The 22,283-nt window shown below is 40.4% G+C and overlaps 1 protein-coding gene across 1 annotated transcript; it reads left to right on the forward strand.

Moving 5' to 3' along the window:
- Nucleotides 1,605-21,573, forward strand: TMEM212 (transmembrane protein 212). The gene is made up of 4 exons (XM_003132532.3): nt 1,605-1,797; nt 9,555-9,614; nt 10,592-10,915; nt 21,265-21,573. Exons 1-4 carry the CDS (start codon nt 1,639-1,641, stop codon nt 21,283-21,285), a joined length of 564 nt encoding a protein of 187 aa, XP_003132580.1. The 5' UTR covers nt 1,605-1,638; the 3' UTR covers nt 21,286-21,573.

The raw sequence follows: 22,283 nt of genomic DNA on the forward strand, positions 1-22,283 counted from the left end.
GGAGAGAAAGACTATATACTCCCATAGTGTTGCAAGGAGATGGAAAATAACTGTACCAGAAAGCCTGAGCTGGTTTCCTGGATTCTGTATATTCAGGAAAGCAACTGCTTCAAAATCTGAGCCACCCTGTGGAATGGCAATTAAAGACAAAAAGACAGAAAGGAAAAAGAGAGAACTGGAGAGACACCTCTGTCCTCACTGTACTCAGGAGGGTCCTTTGGGAGCTTTTACCAAACTGATCAAGAAGAGTCAGACCTAATGTCTATAAGACGATGATAAGAGAAACAATGAAGTCCATGCCTTTGTCCCAAACTGCAAGAACTCTAAAGATGGAATGTCCTGAAGAAATCACAGGTCACTTCGCAAGCTATTCAGAGCTCAGTGCTAAGCATTTTACAAGTATTGGCTCATTTAATCCCTACACTCACCACCCAGTAAGGTAAACACTAATTTTATTCCCATTTCGCATATGAAGAAACAGCCCTAGAAAAGCTAAGCAACTTGCCTTTGCCCAGGCACACATACCTGGTAGAGAGTAGAACAAGAAAAGGATCCTAGCTCCAGCTGCCTCCAAAATCCATGTTCTAAATCGCCACATTTCCATCCATAAAATGATTTTTCTTCATTTTACTTAAGGGAAGAGAAGAAAGGTATTAATATTGCATAGGAAATTTAATCAGAACCCTTCAGAAAGTGGTCTGTGTTTTCCAGATGTTATCTTGGAAGAGACAGTCAAACATGTTCTTTGGGTCAAAAGCAAATACATACCACTTTCTCAAATGCATGAGAAATTCAGAGGCGAACTTTTTGCAGTTGCTTGAAGGTACATAAGCCAGTCACCTAAATTTTGAACTACAATTCAAGAATAGAGATCGGTATTTGCTTCAACTAATGAATTATTCCTCAAAGTTTACTTGACAACTTGCATACGTTCCCATCTTTGCACTTAACCTGATAACTGAATTAATAACAAAATTACTAAGATAAAGCTGGTTTAGTGAAAAGAGTGCAGAAGCCCATCATGGAACTTAGCCTTTTTGAGGCTGAATCCATGTCAAAAAGTCAGAAATAATTGTAGTAGAATTACACTTTGAAGGGGAGCAGGGGAGAGGCCTTGTTTTTGCTTTAAATCATTTAAATTAAATGTAACGAAAAGTAATCAGAGTGCTTATTTTTACTTTGTTTTGTGGGAAATTGTGCTGGGAATGTGGATCTATTGTGCACAAAGGATGTTGGCTTTATGCTGGAACCACCAGGCAGGTTGAGTAGAGAAACAATTAGCTCAGTCAGCAAGCCTTTGAATCTGATTAAGCCAGGAAGTGGTCACTCCCCACGACAGGGCAGAATGAAGGGAATGAAGGCGGTTACCCCAAATGAGGAATGAGTTCGCGCTCTCTCTCTCTCTGTGAAGTAAATTGGTATAAGAATTTATTGTGTCCAATTTATGTTGAGGATTATTTCACTACATTTTATTATTATTTCACTAAAAACCAGTATAATCTTGTTTCCAAGCAGATCAACAGTCCACGTGTGTCTTGGCTACCGTCTCTAAGAAACTTGTGTTTATGAAGCCTGACATACTCTCATGTTTTGGTAACAAAACATCTTTGAGACCTAGGGCCCAAGTCACAGAAGAAAATGCAGGGCTTATACCAGGCTGCTGGCCAGATTCTCATCACTCTGGGGGCTCTCAGTGTACTCTCTGGAGTTATTGCTTTCTTCCCAGTCTTTTCCTACAAGCCTTGGTTCACAGGATGGAGTGTCTGGATTGCCTGCCCCATCTGGGATGGAGCCTTGGTAGGAGAAAATCTTTTATTACCTATATTGAAGAAATGAAGGAAAGAAGGGGGAAGAGGGACCAGAATAACATGTTCTTTTTAAGTTTTCCAACAACATTGACATCAAAGTTCTGCAGAAAATCAAAAACCTTAGAACATTGTTTTCTATTAATTATCTTTTAAATATAGGGTTTTTTAATATCATTTAATATACAGTATATCATGTATACTGTAATAAAATGCTGTTCAAGAAATTCTTAAAAAGTTGATCTCACCTTGACATCCTGAGAAATTGGAATCAATCTTCAGTAATTTGAATTTTGAGAAAAACTATAAACCATGAAAATAATTATCAAATGAGAACAAATGAAAGCGATTTTCAGACTAACACTTTTACTAGAAACACTGAGGTGTATTTACATGATTAAGAGGTTGGCAAGCCCAAAATCTTAGTTCTCCCATCTTTTTCTTTGCGCACAACTGTTTGAACTGAACTTAATTTAAAAAGTTCTGGGATGGACTTCACTAACTTCAGACTTCACATGTACCAAATACATGTGGGCACTACATAAATGTTCAATATCTGCCCGTTGAATGATCACACAGAGGAACGATGACACCAGTTCCCCAGTTCCCTGGGTCAAAGAAACAAACACACCTGGCCTTAGGAGTAGGTGGCTGCTGTGGTAGTACAATTGAAGGGGAGTTATAGAGGCCCGAAGACCCATCAAACCTTCTCCCATTGTTTCCTGGGCTTCCTAACAATCACTACTGGAATGTAAAATAATTTGATTTTGAAGCTTTTTGATCTTAAGGAGTTTTCTATTAAAATGTAGCCGCTCTCCGGAGGGGCAGTGTTTAAAGTCTTTAAAAAAGCAAACTTTGGAGTTCCCGTCATGGTACAGAGGAAACAAATCCAACTGGGAACCATGAAGTTGCAGGTTCGATCCCTGGCCTCACTCAGTGGGTTAAGGATCCGGTGTTGCCGTGAGCTGTAGTATAGTATCCGAGCAGGCACAGCTCGGATCTGGCGTTGCTGTGGCTGTGATGTAGGCTGGTAGCTGTAGCTCCAATTCGACCCCTAGCCTGGGAATCTCCATATACTGCAGGTGTGGCCTTAAAAAGCAAAAACAAAAAACAAAAAACAAAAAACTTTAACTGGGATGCCATCTAAAAGCAAGACCCTAAGAATATAATTGCAGTTAATTTATTAAATAAATAGGTATTGATAGCCTACTACCTGCTCAAGTTACCATAGAGAATAAAACAAGGCCTTAATGTAAAATGAACTCGGTCTAGTGCAGGTGGTGTTATGCAGATGGAGGAAAGCAGGAGGGTAGGAACGTGGAACTGAATGTGGAAACCATTTGATGGTATTTTCCTTTTCTTTATTTAATGCATTCTTTTACAACCACCACCCAAGTCTTGAACTTTTCCTTTTCCCCAACACCTACCTCAAACCCCAGTCAGTCAAAGAAATGTTTATTAACATAGCATGAAGAGGTGGCAGTTACATTTATACAAACAGTGTCCAAACTTTTTGTTGGCGACCCCATGTAAGAAAAGTATTTTACATCAGGACCTGGAACATACATAAATACATCTATATATTTCTCTTGAGGTAATAGATATTGATATACACATATAACAAGATCTGTGTAACAGAAGTTTCACAAAACTATACCTCACCTTCCATGTGACATGAATCCTGATTTTTTAAAAATTCTGACTTGACAACTGACCCAACATTTAACAAAACCATGATTATAGCCCAACCCTGTATCCATTTCTTATCATTCTTTGCCTATCCCTGCAGGGTCTATCATAATAGAGTCAACAGATAATAGTGATTTGCTTAGGATCACGAATTATTGAATATATGCTTGTTCTTTACCACAGGTCTGTTTGACTCATTAGGCCTAGAGCAAAGATACAACATGTCTCCAGCACAGAGTGCATTGGTGGCTTTTTAATTCTGAGAGTGACAGCCTGGGGAGGTAAAGTCAGTTAGGATGTGAAAGGTAGGCCTGTGTTCAAGTCTCATCTTTGACATTCTTCGTATGTGGTCAAGAGTAGGGCCCTCATTCTGCCAGTGCCTCATTGCCTTTACCTATAGAATGGGGAAATTCACAGGTAAAGAGAACCCATGTGAAACGGTCTACCTGAAGATGCTCCGAGAGATCATTCTGTACAATTTGTACACTTTGAACAAAGATTGTATAATAAAGACGTTTGCCAATTTTAAAGCCCCACACAAATGCTGGTTAATACCATGGATTTCATTTATGCCCTGGTCTCTGTCCAAACCCTTTGTTCCTAATCCCTTGCCACCTGCCTGTCTCTCCCATTCCATTCCCTGGCTGTCTGCTGGGTGCCCTATCCTGTTACCTCCTGGACCTCATCTCCTACCACTCTTCCATTTGCTCATTTCTTTCCCATCACACTGGCTCCCTGTTGTTTTCAAACATGGCAAGGTGTGTTTCTGTCTTGGGGCCTTTGCACTGGCAGATCTTTGCCTGAAGCTTCTTCTCATACACCAGTTCCCGAACTTTCTTCAGTTCTTGGAGCAAATGTCACTTTCTCGCTGATGCCTTCCCTCATTACCCTATTTAAAATTGCAAACTTCAATCTCAATCTCTCATACCCTGCTCTGTTTTTCCCCCTGAGCCCTTAACACCATCCGATGTAGAATATAATTGACTTATTTATTGTTTTGTCCCCTTTCCCCCAAGAGTCGATTATAAAAAGGCAGGACTTTTTTTCTATTTTGTTCACTGCTATATCTCCAGCACTTGAAACTGAGTGAGTAAGTAACATGCTAAGTATTCAATAAATATTGCTTGATAAATATTATTGAATAAGTGGTGAATCCCATTCTGATAGTACGGAATTCCTTATACAGTTGAACTCTGATTGGGTGGCAAAGACTAAAGGTCAAGCTTGTATTTATACTAAGGCAGGAAAAAATCCTCATGAGAAGGAAAGCAATAGGAATGTGTACCCCTTCAATAATGTCTATATTTGGAACAACATGATTTTTTTTCTGCTAGTTGAGTTTCCTAGTGAACCACAGCTCTGTCTGATCAGGGTCAACTTCAAAAGGTCTCTGACTCATCCCACAACCTTCCCTGACAATCACTTCTCAGCTTGTCTGCAAAGTGTCTTCCTCTGGTGGAAAGATAATTTGTAAGTTTCGATCATATTTTCTTTTGAAAATGACTCCATATCTCTTTTGATATTGGAAGAGATAGAGTTTGAGAGGTGGCCCTTGCTTTGTATTTGTTCGGTGCCTTTCATTCAAGGCTTTCTAAATTCTTCACAAATATTCGTCCTCGCACTCTCCTAGCTCAATTCTGACAGCCACATGATGAGCAGTTTTCCTAGGATTTCTGAACTAGGTTATTTAAAGGCATCAGCTGCTAGAAAGTATGCGGCAAGGAGATCATAGTGCCTTAAGAACTGAGCTCTGATTTAATCCTGGAAAACCTGACCTGTATATCAAGCTCTGAAGAAGAGACTGAAGTATAGTGAGTTTCAATACAGGAGCTAAAGCCTAGAGGGTCCAGTGACTCGGTGCTCAGCAGCAGTGCTGCTCTCAGAACCCCACTGGGAGACGGGTACCTTCAAGATAGGTAGGGCTAGACTCACCCATGCAAATCCCAGTTTCCTCATCCATTAGAGAAGGGACTTGACTGCACCATTGCTCAAGTCTCTTATGGCTTCAACAAGTCCTGTGATTTCCAACCAGCTGATGGTCAATTTTCCACTTAGATATCCTAAGCTCCTTGAAGCTGAACTTGTCCAAAAATGCAATCCTCTTACCACTAAAAACAATTATTTTTTGCTCCTGACTTCCCAGTCTACGAACCCAATTTCAAACCCTGGAGTGAATTTTGACTCTGTCTTTTCCTCTAGTGTTTCTCAAACTGAAATGTGCATATAAATCACCCAGGAATCTTATTAATATGCGGCTCTGATTCAATGAGTCTAGGGTGAGGCTGAGATTCTGCATGTCTGACAAGTTCTCAAAGGATGAGATGCTACTCGTCCTTGGGGCCATGCTTATGTCAGCAATGCCCTAAACCAGCCCACCTCAGCCCCACTCCCACCTCATCCTGTCCAGTGAGTTGCTTTTATTTTTCTTACCAGGAGTGCCCCTATGCATTTCTTCTTCTTCCTACCCATCCTGCACCCCATCCCTTACCACTTCCCACCCCACCTCCACCCAGGTTTTACGCCTTGATAACTTTGATAACCAGACTGTGGGAATCTATGCATTAGTTTGTTATAAAATCAGCCTATAGGGTAACTAGCAGCATGTAAAGCATGAATGAATGGAATAGAATAGAACAGAAAAGAGAATATTAGAGTGTATCACACATAATAAAGTTATTATTTTGGTTAGACATAAAATATTTATAACAGTCATGATGCAAAATATATTTCTTACTGTGGGTATAGGTTTTGTAAAAATAAAAATAAAAAAGCTTTAAGACCAAGGTCCCACAGAGCCCTTCGGCCTCATTCCATTCCAACCCAACATGCATGCAACAGCAAGTCCATCTTTCTAAACTTCTGCTGTGTCAATCTAGCCCCCTCCTCAAAACCTTTTCATGTTGCTCTATTGTCCAAAGTTCAGATATGTTAGCCTGGATTTTTGAGGTCCTCCTCAGCCTGGCCTCATGTGGCTTTCAAGACCAGGCTCCTCTCTCACTGGTCCCCAAGCTTGACTGCCCTGTTGTTCTAGCTGCTTCAACTGCCCTTCCCTCCACCACCTCCCACTGAAATCACATCCACCCTTCAAATCTGTCCTGTTTCCCCAATTGTGTCTTCATCAGTAACTATCCCCACCCCCCACCCAATAGTGGTATCTTGTCACTGAGCTCTTCTCACACAGAAAGCACTCACTCTTGCCTAATTTTGTGGACATTCTTATATGGCATTCATTTCACATCTGGACCATACATTCCATTGAGAGTTGGAGCCATTATTTGTATAATTATTGCTTGGTGAGCTTGTTTATCTTATTTAGCTTCTCTGTGCCTCATTTAAAAAATAGGGGAAGACTTACATCCTCAGGTCATTCATTATAAGAATGAAATGAGTTAACACATGTACAGTGTTTGGTTTAATGCCTGGCATAGAGTAAGTGCTCAATAAATGTTAAACATTATTATCATTATTCCAGTGGAACAGTGCCTGTCACATCCCATGTTCGAAATAGACCCAAAATAGATGTCTGTAAGTGAATAAACTAGTCCATATTACAATGATTACTCCAAAAGTTTCTATTTCTATTGTGACTGCTCTCTGCTTCTTTCAATTAATCTGCTTCTGGGAACGGAATCCTTAGCAGGGCAATTTAAAGATTTAGTGGGAAGGTTCACAATTAGCATGCAGACTATTAGCAACAATTTTGCAAAACCCAAGTGATGTCCCTGGAACGAGCAAGCCAATAGCCTGTCAAGAGAAGCTGAAGGAGGACTGGGCAGGGCTGAGCCTCCCCTCTGCTATCGCCCTCCCCAAGCACAGCCTCCTGTCCTCACAACCAGACTGCCCTGCTCTGCCCAACGCTTCACCTCTCAGACCATCCCACATTTCCTTTTCCCACTTGACTTCTCTTCTCTACCCTCCAAACTCTTTCATTTTTATTCTTTCCCCCTTCCTTATCTAAAAATAAAATGAGGAGTTCCCGTCGTGACTCAGTGGTTAACAAACCCGAATAGTATCCATGAGGATGCAGGTTCGATCCCTGGCCTCACTCAGTGGGTTATGGATCTGTGTTGCTGTGAGCTATGGTGTAGGTTGAAGACGTGGCTCAGATCTACATTGCTGTGGCTGTGGCATAGGCTAGTGGCTATGGCTCCAATTGGACCCCTAGCCTGGGATCCTCCATATGTCGTGGACACTGCCCTTAAAAGACAAAATAAAATAAAATAAAAGTAAAATGAAAGAAAGAAAAAGGAAAAGCCTGTGACTCCTGGGGAAACACCCCCACTCTGTCTCCCACATATGGCAGTGCACCCTAAAGAGGGGTGTGCTTGGCCCCTGAGCCACCATCCTCAGGGTGAATTTAACAAGTTACTGAGCTGCATTTATAGGCTAGCCTACCTTATGAAAGATCTTTTTCAAAGTTTTGTGTAAACAAAGCAAAATTCAAGCTGGCAGCTACAACAGAAATACCAGGCAACTGCAATTCTGCAGGATTTTTCAACTTTTGAAAGGAAAGAAACAGTTTGTGCCAAAGTAGTTAAGGCAACCTAGAATCTCAGTGTTTGATAACGTCAGCTATCTACTTGGACTTAAACTCCTTTGCTTTTTATCTCAGTTGCTTTAGTGTTTCTCTCTCACAGAGCAGTGACGTGTCAGTTGAGCACTTTGCCTCTGAAAGCAGACTGGCCCCAGGCTCAGCATCACTGCTACAGTTTCTCTTAACAATTTTCCTGTTTTGTTGTACTATTTATGCTGGCTCAACCTCCATAGGGTCCCTTGGAAACTTTCCTCTTGCAGAATCAAGCCAACCTCTTTTGACTACAGATGGTTCTGTTTTTATCCATGGGAGTATTATGGTATGGTGATGCCAAGCCTGAAATTTCAGGCTTAACTACATGAGAAGTTTTGTGTGAGTGTACATGTGTGTGCTTTTTCCCCTTGCTCTCAAATTCTCTAAATCCAATATTGAAAATAGAATATGCCAGGAAAATGAAAAGCTAGGTCTCAAAACAATAACTATGCCAGACCCAGAGCTACAAAAACCAGTATCCCGCAAAACTATATTGGTAAAATCTCTGATTTTTTTTCTTCTTAAATTTGTTGATATTATACATCCAGTCATGTTTATTTCTCTGTCAAAAATTTAAATCATGACTATTTTTAGCCCTGTTCTCATTCTATATCTAATTTCAGGCACATCTCTTCCTGGTTTTCTCTCTCAACCTCAAAACATTCCTTGACCGGGAACAAATGATTTATGGGTTGGGAATAAGCAATTTCCAGACTCAGTGACCACAAAGGTCTCCATCAGATCCAGTGCCAAATCAAAGATGAGCCCAGGGTTTTTGTTTTTGTTTTTGTTTTTGTTTTCATTATCTGTTTCTCAATTCCAGTGACACCATTCCCTCCTTTGTTGAACTATTTTCATTCTGCATTTGGAGTCTTTTTCTGCATCAGAGACTATAAAGAAATCTCTTTTGAAAAGCTATACACCACTGCCTCCAGAACAACAAATGCCCATCATGCATTCGTTCTAATGATTATCGTTGTCACTTAAGAAACAGGGACCATGAATTTGTATTCCACCAAGAGGCTGAGGCTGCAGAATCTCAAAAGAAAGCAAATAATAAAAGACATACTGCTGCCTGGAGGGTTTTGGGGTTCTGTGTCATGTTTCCATTCTGATTCCTCCCATTTGTAATTTTTGTAACGTGTGAGAAAGATGAACAATAGACAGTTAATCAAAATAAACCATATGGCAAGGGTTATAAAGCCAAGCTGTTATTGCAGTGACATCTTACAGTAGTAAAAGGTTATGATTGTGATGGCAAAGGCAACATAGAAAATCAAAAAATGAGCTTGAATGAATCATGTCTGTGTGACACTGATGGCTTCTTTTCCTAATTGTCATCATGGATGAAGAGGCGATCAGAGCCATAAATCCATTTAGCCATTTACTATTCCTTCTAGTTCATGATAAAGTTGTCAAACTATGAAACAGATTGAAGACTTTCCAGAGGTACTTTCTCTCATGGATGTTGTTTTTCCACTTTCCTTTCACAGGCTATCACAACTGGTGTACTCCTGCTGTTGGCTCACAAAGAGTGGACCCAGAGATATCTGGTAAATATAAAGACATTGAGTAGAGCAGTAGAATACATTTGAAGGTCAAATCTCTACTAGTTCAGGATGGAACACAGAGACTGTGATTTCCAATTGTAATTGAATTCTGTCTAACAGATGCCTTACTATGACGGATTTCAGTAACAAACCATGTCTTAAAGGAGTAATTTTTTTTTTCTTTTTCAGCTGCACCCACAGCACATGGGAGTTCTGAAGCCAGGGATCAAATCAGGGCTGCAGCTGTGACCTACACCACAGCTGCTGCAATGCCAAATCCTTAACCCTCTGCACCACAGTGGAAACTCTCTTAAATGAATATTTTTTATCTGATACTTCCTCCAAACGTTTTCTACAAGTTCCTGTGATTATTGCAATCAATTATTGTAGTTGGGAGAGGACAGAACCAGTGTTAGTGTCCCCAAATTTCAACAGGAAAGAGCCAAGTAAATCCCATGGTACAGAAAGACTACCTTGATCTGATTATGGCTCCTCTTCTCATGGCCACAGCAGTGCTGCTCTAACGTTAATGTGTATGTGAATCATCTGGTAGATTTTGATTCAGTGGCTCTAAGGGAGGCCTGAGAGTCTATATTTTGAATAAGCTCCTATGGGAAGTCAGTGCTCCTGGACCATAGACCACACTCTGAACAACAAGGTCCAGGGTAAGGCAGGGATTCTGTCTACTCCTCTTTGCTTTTCCCACTCTAGACTGGTTCTCAACACATACGTGATAGAAGATAAGTAAATAAATGTTGACTGGAGTTGATTTTATTTTTGTCCCAATTTGTTGACATGTCATTCTCCCATAGTGAAGGTTCAAGAGGAGAATAAGAGGCCTAAGGAGAAGACTGTAACCTATTTCTTCTTCATTTCCCAGAAGGAAAGATTAATACTCAGCATCTTTTTCTTTCCTCATTTTGCTTCTGAAAGAGCTAGTTCCCAAAGTAACAGTTTGTTTGTTTCTGCTTTATTTTCAGTGGAAAGCTGGTTTCACCTTTGTGATTCTGAGCATTATGGGATGTGCCCTTCATTTTGCAGTGGCCTTGGAATCTGCTCTCCTTGGCCCATATTGCTTCTACTCATTTTTGGGGATTGCAGGGACCAATTACCTTGGTTATGCAGTTGCCTTTCCTTTTCCGTATGCAAAATTCCCATCAGTTTGTGTAGACCCACCACACTATGAAGAGTACCATCTGACACTTCAAGCCTTAGACTTGTGCCTGAGCTCTGCCATGCTCTGTGTGTCCCTGACCATGTTCTTCAAGCTTTCTGCAAGACTTCTCTGGAATGGACACATAAATGTAAGTTTCCAGAAAGGGGGAGCCAGTTCTTGTTACATCCTAAATGCTAAAATGGAAAGTCTGGCATATTAATACCTTATCTCTTTCTTGTTTACTCTTGTATCTTGTATAACCAAAATTCTCCCACTCTTTCTACTTCTATCCCAGCCAACAGGCTGATATACATCAACATGAGTTTAGCTTCTAACTTTTTCCAAAAGGGCTGATAATAATATTAATGAAGGAGTTCCTGTTATGGCTCAGTGTTAACAAACCCAACTAGTATCCATGAGGTTGCAGGTTCGATCCCTGGCCCCACTCAGTGGGTTAAGGATTTGGTGTTGCCGTGAACTGCAGTGTAGGTTGCAGATGCAACTCAGATCTGGCATTGCTGTGGCTGTGGCATAGGCTGGCAGCTGCAGCTCTGATTCAGCCCCTAGCCTGGGAACTTCTACATGCCACAGGTCCTTAAAATTAAGAAAAAAAAATTTAAAGATTAAAAAATAAAAAAATAATATTAATGACATGATAGCAATAGAAATATGAGCTGAATATTTACCATGTGTTAGTGAACTTCCCACTTTACAGATAGTAAACAGAGGCTACAGACTTTATATAATTTGCCCAAGATCACACAGCTAATGAGTTGTAAGGCCAGATTCAGAACCCAGATCTGTTTCTCTTAATCAGGCCAGATTTATCCTGGGCCATATGGTAACCCACCTTGCATCCACTCCTCCCCTGCCAGACCATTAAGATACAAGGTTCTGGCCTCCACGGGGATTAGAGCAGAGTCACTGGGAGAACAGCACAAGTGATTTCTGATTCCAAGTTCCTAGGGTTGACACTGGGTTCCTCCTTTGTGGGTTGAACAGCCTCCCTCTGAAAAAAAGATCTTTCCCAGTGCAAATTCATACTGCCTTTATAATACAAGTTAGGGTCAAGTGAATTTAGGTTATGTTAGCCAAATGTTTTTCCAGTTTCATCCTATCAACACCAACCAGTAAAGCTGGAAGACAAGAATTTGGCATTCTCAATGCCTTTTGTGGTCAGTCTGTCCTCTTCAACTTCTACATAAATCTGCAAAGGAAATCCGGTACAATCTTAGGAACAGAGTTGATTTTACAAGGAGCCCGCCAAGAGATGAGGCAAGCAGGCCAAAATCACCTCCCCCACTCTACTGCCAGGGTCTGTAGGAGTTTAGTATTTGGGATTTCTCCCCTGTGGTGAATGTCCTAACTTTCTAGAGCCATTTGTTAAAAGGAACGTATGCTAAGGAGAACCACATATTAAAGAGTTAGTTGACAGCTGTAACACCTCAGCATGGTTAACTAATCAGACATCTAGCTGTCATCTCGGACACCACCCCTATGACATTGAGATTTAACATAAGGTGGAGGAAAGGGAGAAAAGAATGAAAAAATATATATGCTGAGCTTGGTAAGCCAGCCCCATGGAAACCCAACAGTGAAGCAACCTAAAGTGCCTGAAGAGAGAGAAACTAAGCTCAGGGTTTTGTCTTGGCCCATCTTGCTGAAAACAGTTTCTTAGTGCATGGTTTCTAGCTAGGTATGAGACCCGGCACAACTAAACATGTTCCTCAAAGGGAATCGGTGACATCAGAAAAATCCCTCAGGGTTCTTGCGAAATGAGATTTCTGGATCCCTTCCAGAAGCTCCTGGGTTGGAGGCAGGGAATGTGCATTTTTAAACCATGCCCCCAGGAGATTCTGATGAAATTTTTCTTACTAGCATCAGATTCACTTGGTGTAACTTCTGGACAGAATCTGTTTTCCCATCTGCATGAAATGTAGCACTAGTTTTGGTGAGAGTTCTAGATAAATTTAATAAGCATGTCTTTGGTGAACATTCTGGGTGCCCTGACACCACTTCATCTACAGAGGTGGGAGATATTGTTTCATGAGTGAGGATGAGAGGCTGACATAATGGGGTATGATGTTCTGCATGAATAAATACACCACTGATGACCTGAGCCTAAAAGGAGCATGTGCAGCCCGAACAAACCTTGGATACCAGGAAGAATCTCAGTTTTATCAGGCACAATTGCATCTATGAAATAAATGGATTATTTATCAAAATTCTAGAAAACACACAACTTTCTTGGAAGGAAAGGTGGATCATTTATGGGGATACAGAATTCTACAAAATGATTCTATATTTAATGAACCTCTGTGTAGTTATGTCATTAGATTCCCTACATGATTAAAGGGGTAAGTAATATTTTTAAATTTTATTTAAAACTATAACAATATTGTGAAATATGCTGCTGATTCACACTTTTTACATATAAACAAGACACTGAAAATGCTTTTAAAAGCTACACTTTTAAGCATCTGCTTCAAAATTAAACTTCTCATGTTAAATATAGCACATAGCAGGAAACTCAAGAGCAGCAAAAATGTGTTTAAAAGGAAAAAAAAATGATGGTTTGAAAGAAGATTTGGGGTAAATTGTAGTTGTATTGTTTTGCAGAACAAAATCAATTTTTTTCAGATTCCTATGTAATAGTTAATATTATGATAGAAAATATTCACTTCTAAAGGTTTCTTCCTCTAAGTTCAAAAACATGTTTTAAGAAATGAATCAAACACCCCCTTAGGAATCACCACATTTGTTATTTCTTCCTCCCTGCACCTGCTCAGTTTAGTAGAATTGAAGTCATCTTGTGTCCCAGTCAGCTCAAGAGCTACTATAACAAAATGCCACAGACTGAGTGGCTTAACACACATATTTAGTTCTCACAGTCCCAGAGACTGGAAGGCCAAGATCAAAATGCCAGTATGGTTGGTTTTTGATGAGGTCTTTCTTCGTGGCTTGTGGATGGCTGCCTTCTCACTGTGTGCTCACATGACCTTTCCTGGGCTTGCTCCTAGAGAGCAGAGCCATCTCTCTGTCTCCTATTCTTCCTGGCCAGGGACAGAACCCTCACCACAGCAGTGACCTGAGCCACAGCAGTGACAACACCAGATCCTTAACCACTAAGTCACCAGGAAACTCCATGTCTCCTCTTCTTTTAAGGACACTAATCCCATGATGCAGGCCTGCCCTCACAAGCTTATCTAAAGTTTATCACCTCTCAGACGACCTACTTCCAAATATCATCACAGTGGGGATTAGGGGTTCAACTCTGGATTTGGGAGAGGGGACACAAACGTTAATAGCATCACAGTGTGATGGTGTATGAGCATGCAGTCGTAGCCAACTAAAATCAGGGTAAGAAATGCTTGAAAGAGGCATGAAAGATTTAATGATTTTTGACAATCACAAGAGCATAGAGTCAGTGCTATGGGCTGAATGTATCGCCCCCAGGTCCTACATAAAAGTCCTAACCCCCACCATGATGGTATTAAGAGGTGGAGCCTTTGGGAGGTAATTAGATTTAGTTAAATGGGGTCTTGATGGCAGAGCCCCTGTGATGGGGTTAGTGCCCTGATGAGAAGATGAAGAGACCAGAACTTTCTCTCTCTCTCCTCCACGATAGTAGACAGCAAGAATGTGGCTGTCCACAAACTAGGAAGTGTGCTCCCTCCAGACCCTGAATTTCCTGGCACCTTGATCTTGGACTTTCAGCCTCCAACAAAAACGTCTGTTGTTTAAGCCATGTGGTCTATTAAGTGTGATAGCAGCCTGGGCTGAATGAGACAGTGAGCCCTTCCCAATTTTAAGGGCCTCGTGGGAAGGTGTGGAGCTGGGAAAGGAGTAAGAGCCCCCTGCTTGTGTGATTCCTTATAACACGCTGAAGTGACCCTTATTGTCTTAGGACTCAGTGCAGGAGGCAAATGAGCCCAACACAGAATTAAGTTGAGAAACTAAAATGCAAAACAACCATAGCTGAAATTGTCTACATTCTTGGTCCAGTAAGTAATAAAGTGATGAGAAAGGAAAGAATTGGGACGCCAGACGCGCTGCAGCTGTCCCCTGCAGCTACTCTGCCCCTCCTCCATGGAATGGAATGGCTTGGTTTGTTTTCCTTTCATTATTCATTGTTATGTTTGGGGTTTTTTTTGTTTGTTTGTTTGTTTTGTTTTGTTTTGTTTTGTTTTAATGAAAGGGGGAAAGAAAATATTTTGCCCTTATCATGTGATACAATGCGGTTTTTTTTTTTCAATGAATTGAGAAATATTTGCCATAAAAGATGTAGGTAAACCCTTTAAATACAGCTCAAAAGATGGGAACATATTATTTATCAGTAGAGGATCCTTTTCTCCAAACAAGAGACCAACTAACAGCATTATACTGGTTCCAAATCTTCCAACAGATGTACTCGGCATCATTAGCAATAGAAATGTGTTTTGAAACAATTTCATCCATGACTCTTATCCTAAATGTCTGAGGTCCCATGTTGGGCTACAGCAAGATCTTTCTGGTGCTGCTGGGAACTAATCCCCTTGGGTAGATCCAAGCAAAACTCAAGCAGAATCATGCAACAGTAAGAATCTCCTGTATTTCTTCCCCACAGACACAACTATGTAGTTTCCTCAAATTAATCCACAGGAAAATCAGAATCTAGAAAAAGAGCATTACTATTCCTTTTATCTCATCATTTTCTCTAATAATAGTGGTGACATAAAACCGGGTAATTAAAGAGTAATTGTAGGTGCTATTTATTGGGTAGTTACTATTTGTCTGGTGCTTTGCCTACTTTATTCCTCATGAAGCTCCAAATTTCACTCACAGTCCCCATTTCACAGATGAGGACGTTGAGGCAGCCACGTGGGGTCAGGATTCTCTCCAGTTCTCCCAGGGCCTGGAGGTCAGGCTCTTCACTCCTGGACCACACCTCTTAGGTGGTGTAGCTCTAGTTTTACATACTCCAAGTGATTCTGCATAGTCATTCTTTTCCTGGACAATTCTTCTTAGGTTTCTCACAAACAAAATATTAACTCATATTTTAGAAATAGAAGCTATTTTTTCCAGGATATTTTCCTTCTATTTAATCAGTGAGACCATGCCCAGAGTGATAGCAACTTACTAAGAGAGGAAATGATACCAAAGTATCCATTGTAATGTATTAAAATAAACTTGATACTTTGTCAAAAAAGGAGCAATAGATGGGAAGGGGCTAGTAACCTGAGAACTACTTTTTGCCAATTTTCACTTTATAAATTATTGTGAATTTAAGCATGTTTTCCTTCTGACATAGAGTCAACTTAATCTTTTATTTTTTTAATTAAAAAAATTTTTTTTTAATTTTTTGCTTTTTAGAGCCTTACCCACGGCACATGGAAGTTCCTAGGCTAGGGGTCAAATCAGAGCTACAGCTGCTGGCCTACACCACAACCACAGCAACGCAGGATCCAAGCCACATCTGCAACCTGCACCACAGCTCATAGCAATGCCAGATTGTCGACCCACTGAGTGAAGCCAGGGATCAAACCTGTATCCTCATGGATTCATTTCTGTTGCACCACAACAGGAATTCCCATTTAAATCTTTTAATATAAAATATCCTAGAGGGTTTTTTTCCCCCTTAATCTTTACTCTTAATCTAAAATGTTATTACTATGAAGATATTTTTAAACAAATTTTAAATGTTATATTTTAAAAAATTAGAAATAGATTTAAAACAAAGAAGAAATTTTTGTTTCACAAAAGGGCAGAAACTTGTGTAAAAATCAGAAGCCTCCATTCTCTATAGTCACATAAATTCAGTTTTCAACAAAGAAAACTGAATTTATACCAGTGAATATTTCAGAATGACTGAGTGGCACTAATCTGTGAGTACAAAACCATTTGGAAATGTAACATGTTGGTGGGATACTTTAAATTGTATAAATTCAAGAGAAGAATACTTGACAGCTATTATTGATTGCCTGAATTCATTCCCTCTGTGAAAGAAGGGAGAGAAACAGAGGAAGTGATGTAGGTGAAACACAAGGGGGCTGTGCAGGGTGAAAAGTGACACCATGACACGTCCCCTCTCAGACAGACCCAGAGGGGACTATGGAGAAGGCAGCGGTTCACCTCGCACACATCAGTCACCACGGACATACATCAGTCACCATGGGCTTAAGCTTCCACATCTCTGAGACCACAGGTCTTGGCTGCCAGCCTCCAAACACCTTTCCCACATCTGCCTCAGTCTATGATTTTGAAATAAACCTTTATTCCCCTTGAGAAGATTAACATTCAGAACCGAAGACTGTCAGCAGCAATAGGTGGTTCTCAACCTGCCCTAAGCCACACTGATGTGTGGCTGGGGTGCACCACATGGCCTCACTATTTGAGTTCAAGAAGCAATACACGCAAGCAACATTACTCAAGCGAGGTACAATGAGAGCTGTCACAGATCCACAGATTACTTTAACTGCTTTAGGAAAAGCACCTTTCTTTGCTCCATGTTCAACCTGTTGTGTAAGACTGACCAGAATTATACTGATGGTTGTCTTTTTAAAAACTTAGTCTTATATATTACTCAGCCATAAAAAAACAATGAAATGTCGTGTGCTGCGACATGGATGGACCTAGAGCTTATCACACTAAGTGAAGTAAGACAAAGACAAATATGATATCACTTACATGTGGGCTCTAAAAATTAATACAAATGAATCTATAAACAAAACAGAAGCAGACTCACAGGCATAGAAAACAAATGTATGGTTACTAAAGGGGAATGAGGGGAAGGGAAAATTGAGGATATATGATTAACATATACAAACTACTACACATAAAATAGTTAAGCAACAAGGATGTATTGTATAGCACATGGAGCAATATTCTTTTTTTTTTTTTTTTGTCTTTTTGCTATTTCTTGGGCCGCTCCCGCGGCATATGGAGGTTCCCAGGCTAGGGGTTGAATCGGAGCTGTAGCCGCCAGCCTACACCAGAGCCACAGCAACGCGGGATCCGAGCCGCATCTGCAACCTACACCACAGCTCATGGCAACGCCAGATCCTTAACCCACTGAGCAAGGGCAGGGACCGAACCCGAAACCTCATGGTTCCTAGTCGGATTCGTTAACCACTGCACCACTACGGGAACTCCGGAACAATATTCTATATCTTATAGTAACCCATAATGGAAAGTAACCTGAAAAAATATGCATGTATATATATAATGGAATCACTTGCCTGTATACCTAAAACTAACACAATGTTATAAATCAATTCTACTTCGATTTAAAACAATTTTTTAAAAACAAAAACTTAGCATTATATAATTGAGACCTATGATTCCACTTAATTTTATTTGCAAAAAAGATCATTCTTAAGTGTATTTATTCTCTTATACCATATAACTAACCTAGTGTCCTGGATGTAAAAGAAAGCTGCTAGCTAAATCAATAGTATTCCTAGGTGCTGGACAGTAATTAGTACCTATCTGACAAGAGGAGTATTTTCTGTTCACTGGAAATGACTTTTCCTTGTCCCATATCAATAATTATGAACTCATGGAGTTCCTGTTGTGGCTTAGCAGGTTAAGAACCCAACAGAGTGTCCATGAGGATGGAGGTTTGATCCCTGGCCTTGCTCAGGGGGTTAAAGATCCAGCTTTGCCGCAAGCTGCAACATGGGTCACAGATAGAGCTTGGCAGATAGAGCTTGGAGCCTGTGTTCCAGTGTTCCAGTGTGTTGCTGTGGCTGTGGTGTAGGCTGACAGCTGTACCTCCGATTCTACCCTTAGCTGGGGAATTTCCATATGCTGCAGGTATGGCCTTTAAAAAAAAAAAGAGAGAGAGTGAGAATTATGAACCCCAAACCCTAAATACAATATTAATTATTTATACTTGATCCTCAGCATTTATTGAGCATATACTATGTGTCAGATATCATGTTAAAGTACAGAAAGATGAGCAAGAAACATTCTGAACCTCTACTGACTTATGAGAACTGGGCGGAAGTGAGACTGGGGACAGGAGGATCAAGAGCCCAGATGAGGAATAACAAGATCTGAGTTAGGTAGTGATAGTGGACATGAGAAGTGATACATTTGAGAGATATTTAGGAAGTAGAATCATCAGGACTTAGTAACAGCATGGGGGACAAGGGAGGAGCCCAGAAGATGCAAAGGGATCCTGGACCATGACGGGCAAGAGAGAGTAATTGGATTTAATGTGTGAGTTCCACTCTTGTCACTTAGGCTAAATAATGTTTCACATATCATCGTTAATAAAAAGCCATTGTAAGAACTTAATAGAAGAAATAAGAGTACACCTGCCTGGGATTCTAGCCAATGAGGTACCAAAGTTTGCCACTGGACACTCCATGGCTCAAGTTGTTCACATATCAAATATAAATGATGCCTTGCTTTGAGTTTATAATAAATCTAATGCAGAATAACATGGGCTAAAAAGCAGTTTCAGTATGGGCCATTTACTTAGCAAAGTGTCTCTTCTTTTCTTCTACTGAATCTCTATGGAAAAGATTAGCCACAAATGACCTGTAGATAGCCAAGCCCAATGGACTCTTTTCAATCCACATCTTCACCTCTCTACAGCCTTTAAAACTGTTGAACACTTTCACCACAAAACTCTCTCTCTTGACGTCCACGCAGCATTCTCTTTGGTTCTCTTCCTTCTCCATGGCTTTTCCTCCTCAGTCTCCTCTGAAGGCTCCTTTGCTTTGCTCACCACTTCAAGACCTGTGACACTCACTTACCGCTCTGGGGCTGATGCCTCACATATCCACATCTATAGCCCAGTCCCCTCTCTTGCTCTAATGAGCTCTACATCTCACTATTTTCTCCTAAATGTCTCTCAGATACATCAAACTCAGGATATTTGAATGTAGTTCATCATCTCCTTGTCCTCAACACCTGCTCTTCTTCCTGTATCTCCAACTTCATCGCCAATACCCATGACACTCAGGACAAGCCTGAGACCTAAAGTCATCCTTGACTCTTTACACTTGAATCCATCACCATATCCTGACAACTGTACTTCTTAAGTCTTCCTCTATTATGTCCTCCTTTTTCTCTGTACCAACTGTGACAACACTGGTTTGGCCCCCATCTTCTCTCACTCAGTCTTTGCTTCCAGCTGTCTTTATGAAGAAGTGTCCGCCATGTGGGCTCTCAAATGAGCTCTCTAAAGTTCAGATCTGCACTCATCATTCCCCTGCTTTAAATTATTCTGCAATTCCCTTCACACCCAGGATACAGCCAAGCTCCTTTGCAATAACATCCACATGTACTCAGTTCCTCTCTAAGTATGTGAGTTCCTTGAAGACGAGGACTGTTCAAGGTGAGCAGGAAAGGTGGGACTGAGAGTGTGAGAGTCACTAGAAGAGCAGAGGAGCAGGTTGCAACACAAGAGGTCATTTTTTCTGTCCTCCTAGCCATAGTTAAATCTTCCCTAAACCTACAACGGAGGTATTTCAAATTTAAAAACAATTCACATGTCATGGGGAAATTTACTATGGTTATGGAATCCAAAAAGAATCCCTGGAATGGAATACATAGAAAAAGTGATTTGAATTTCCATACCAAGGCGCAGTGGTTTATTGAAGTGGTTTATTGCGTGTCACATTATTTATGAGACATTTAGAACCTGATACGGTACTTTTGAAGTCAGACTGTTTGAGGGTAATTAACTTCCTCTATCACCTATTACCTAAGTAGCTTTGAGCAAACCAGGACTAAACCTCCCTGAGCCTGAGGGTCCTCCTTGGTAAAATGGAGATAACACCTACCTCACATAGTGCAACATGAAATGACATTATTACTATTAAAAGCATGGTACCTGATAAGTCCTTAAGAAATGTCTACTATCTTCCCCTCACTTATAACCAAATTTAAACTCTTGACTCTTAGTCAAAGATTTTAGAAAGTGCCCTTTCGGAGTCCTCTTGTGGAGCATCGGGTTAAGGATCCAGCATTAACACTGCAGTGGCTTGGGTGTCTGCTGTGGCGTGGGTTTGATCCTTGGCCCAGGAACTTCCACGTGCTGCATGTGCAGCCAAAAAAAAAAAAAAGAAGAAGAAGAAGAAGAAAGAAAGAACGTTATCTTTAGCCTTTTGTAATTTTTGAAAAAACCCAAACAAATCCAAACCAGACAAAGCAAACTGCAAATGACCAAAAGACACAGTCAACAGAGAGCATCCCCATTCCTTAGACAGCCTTTGCCCACAAAAGTGATAGTTTCTCTAGACTCTTTCATGCTTATGCCAGGTATTTTATTACACATATATGTCTTTTTTTAATCTCTCTCTGCCATTCCCCCAGTACCACCAATTTTGTTCTTTCTGGTGATTCCTCTTAAATCCTTAAGTGGTACCATGATGCTGTTACTTGAGTCATTCTTCAATGGGTTCCTGTGACATAAAAAAGGCTAAATTAAATGTCAGAAATGACACTCTATTTCCCTTGATAAATTGTAGATATAAACACTATTGTGTTTCTTTTTCTTCCTAGGGTCAAAAGAATGGACAATAAATTTGAAGCAATGTTTCCTCTTAAATTTGTCATATTTGTGACCATTATTTTGAAACATTATTTTGTGATCTTTAAAATTTTTCCCTCTATGTTCTTATAAAATAAAAATTAAATTGTACATGTTAGCTCTTTTTTGATTAACATTGTTTTTTCTGATTTATATGCTATGACATAAAAATTGAAATTATGTCTGAAATATAATTGGCAGTGAATGAATGTTTTCTTTAAATTCCTCTTGTTCACTGTGTGATGTTTCATTAAACTGTAATTTCATATTGCACAAATTAAGGAAACTTTTCCTCAGCCTTTCTTCATTGCCATTACCAAAAGGACTCTAAATCTGTAAAGCACAGTCAAAATTTTGAATAGTGGCCATAGTGAGAAGAGTCTCCTGCAAGGAGACGATGGCTCTCCCTCCTGACCTCTCTACAGCTTGTCTTTGCACTTAAGACAGTTTAATTAATTAGAAGGCACCTGAGTAGAGACACTTTAGACCAACTTTTAGTTTAAATGTCCCAAGATTGTTATGCCCCTGACAGCTCAGCCATTCCCAAGAAGCAACCCCAGTCAGCTGCTGAGTGGCTCTAAACGTAAGATGTCTTTTTTTGTCTTAGCCAGAGACCTGCTTCTTATAGCCTCTGTGTCTTGGTCCTACATCTGTAGCCCTTGAGAACCCAGTGTGGTTGTTCTCAAATGTTGCTCCAAGATCAGCAGCATCAGCATCAGCTGGGAACTTGTAAGAACCAAGACTCTGGGATTGGGTCCCCATCTCCCATCAGTTTTAGGAAACCATCGGCCATGTGCTCCTGATGCCCAGTTTGAGAAGCACGGGTGTAGAGTAGCAGAAAGTGGGTGCAACTTTGGAATGAAAAGTACCTGGATTCAGATCCTGGCCCTCTGTCATTTTAGGCAATAGCCTCCATTTCAAATGGAGGTGATAGGTGCAGCTAATGCTTGGACTCACTGAGAGAATTCAATGATACATATGGGTAAGCACA

This window comes from Sus scrofa, chromosome 13 (genome assembly GCF_000003025.6).
Source record: "Sus scrofa isolate TJ Tabasco breed Duroc chromosome 13, Sscrofa11.1, whole genome shotgun sequence".
Lineage (NCBI taxonomy): Eukaryota > Metazoa > Chordata > Mammalia > Artiodactyla > Suidae > Sus > Sus scrofa.

Coding starts and splice junctions, on each gene's coding strand:
- TMEM212 (XM_003132532.3), top strand. CDS start 1,639: ATGCAGGGCTTATACCAGGCTGCTGGCCAGATTCTCATCACTCTGGGG. Junction 1,798..9,554: donor CCATCTGGGATGGAGCCTTG/GTAGGAGAAAAT, acceptor TTCCTTTCACAG/GCTATCACAACTGGTGTACT. Junction 9,615..10,591: donor AGTGGACCCAGAGATATCTG/GTAAATATAAAG, acceptor CTTTATTTTCAG/TGGAAAGCTGGTTTCACCTT.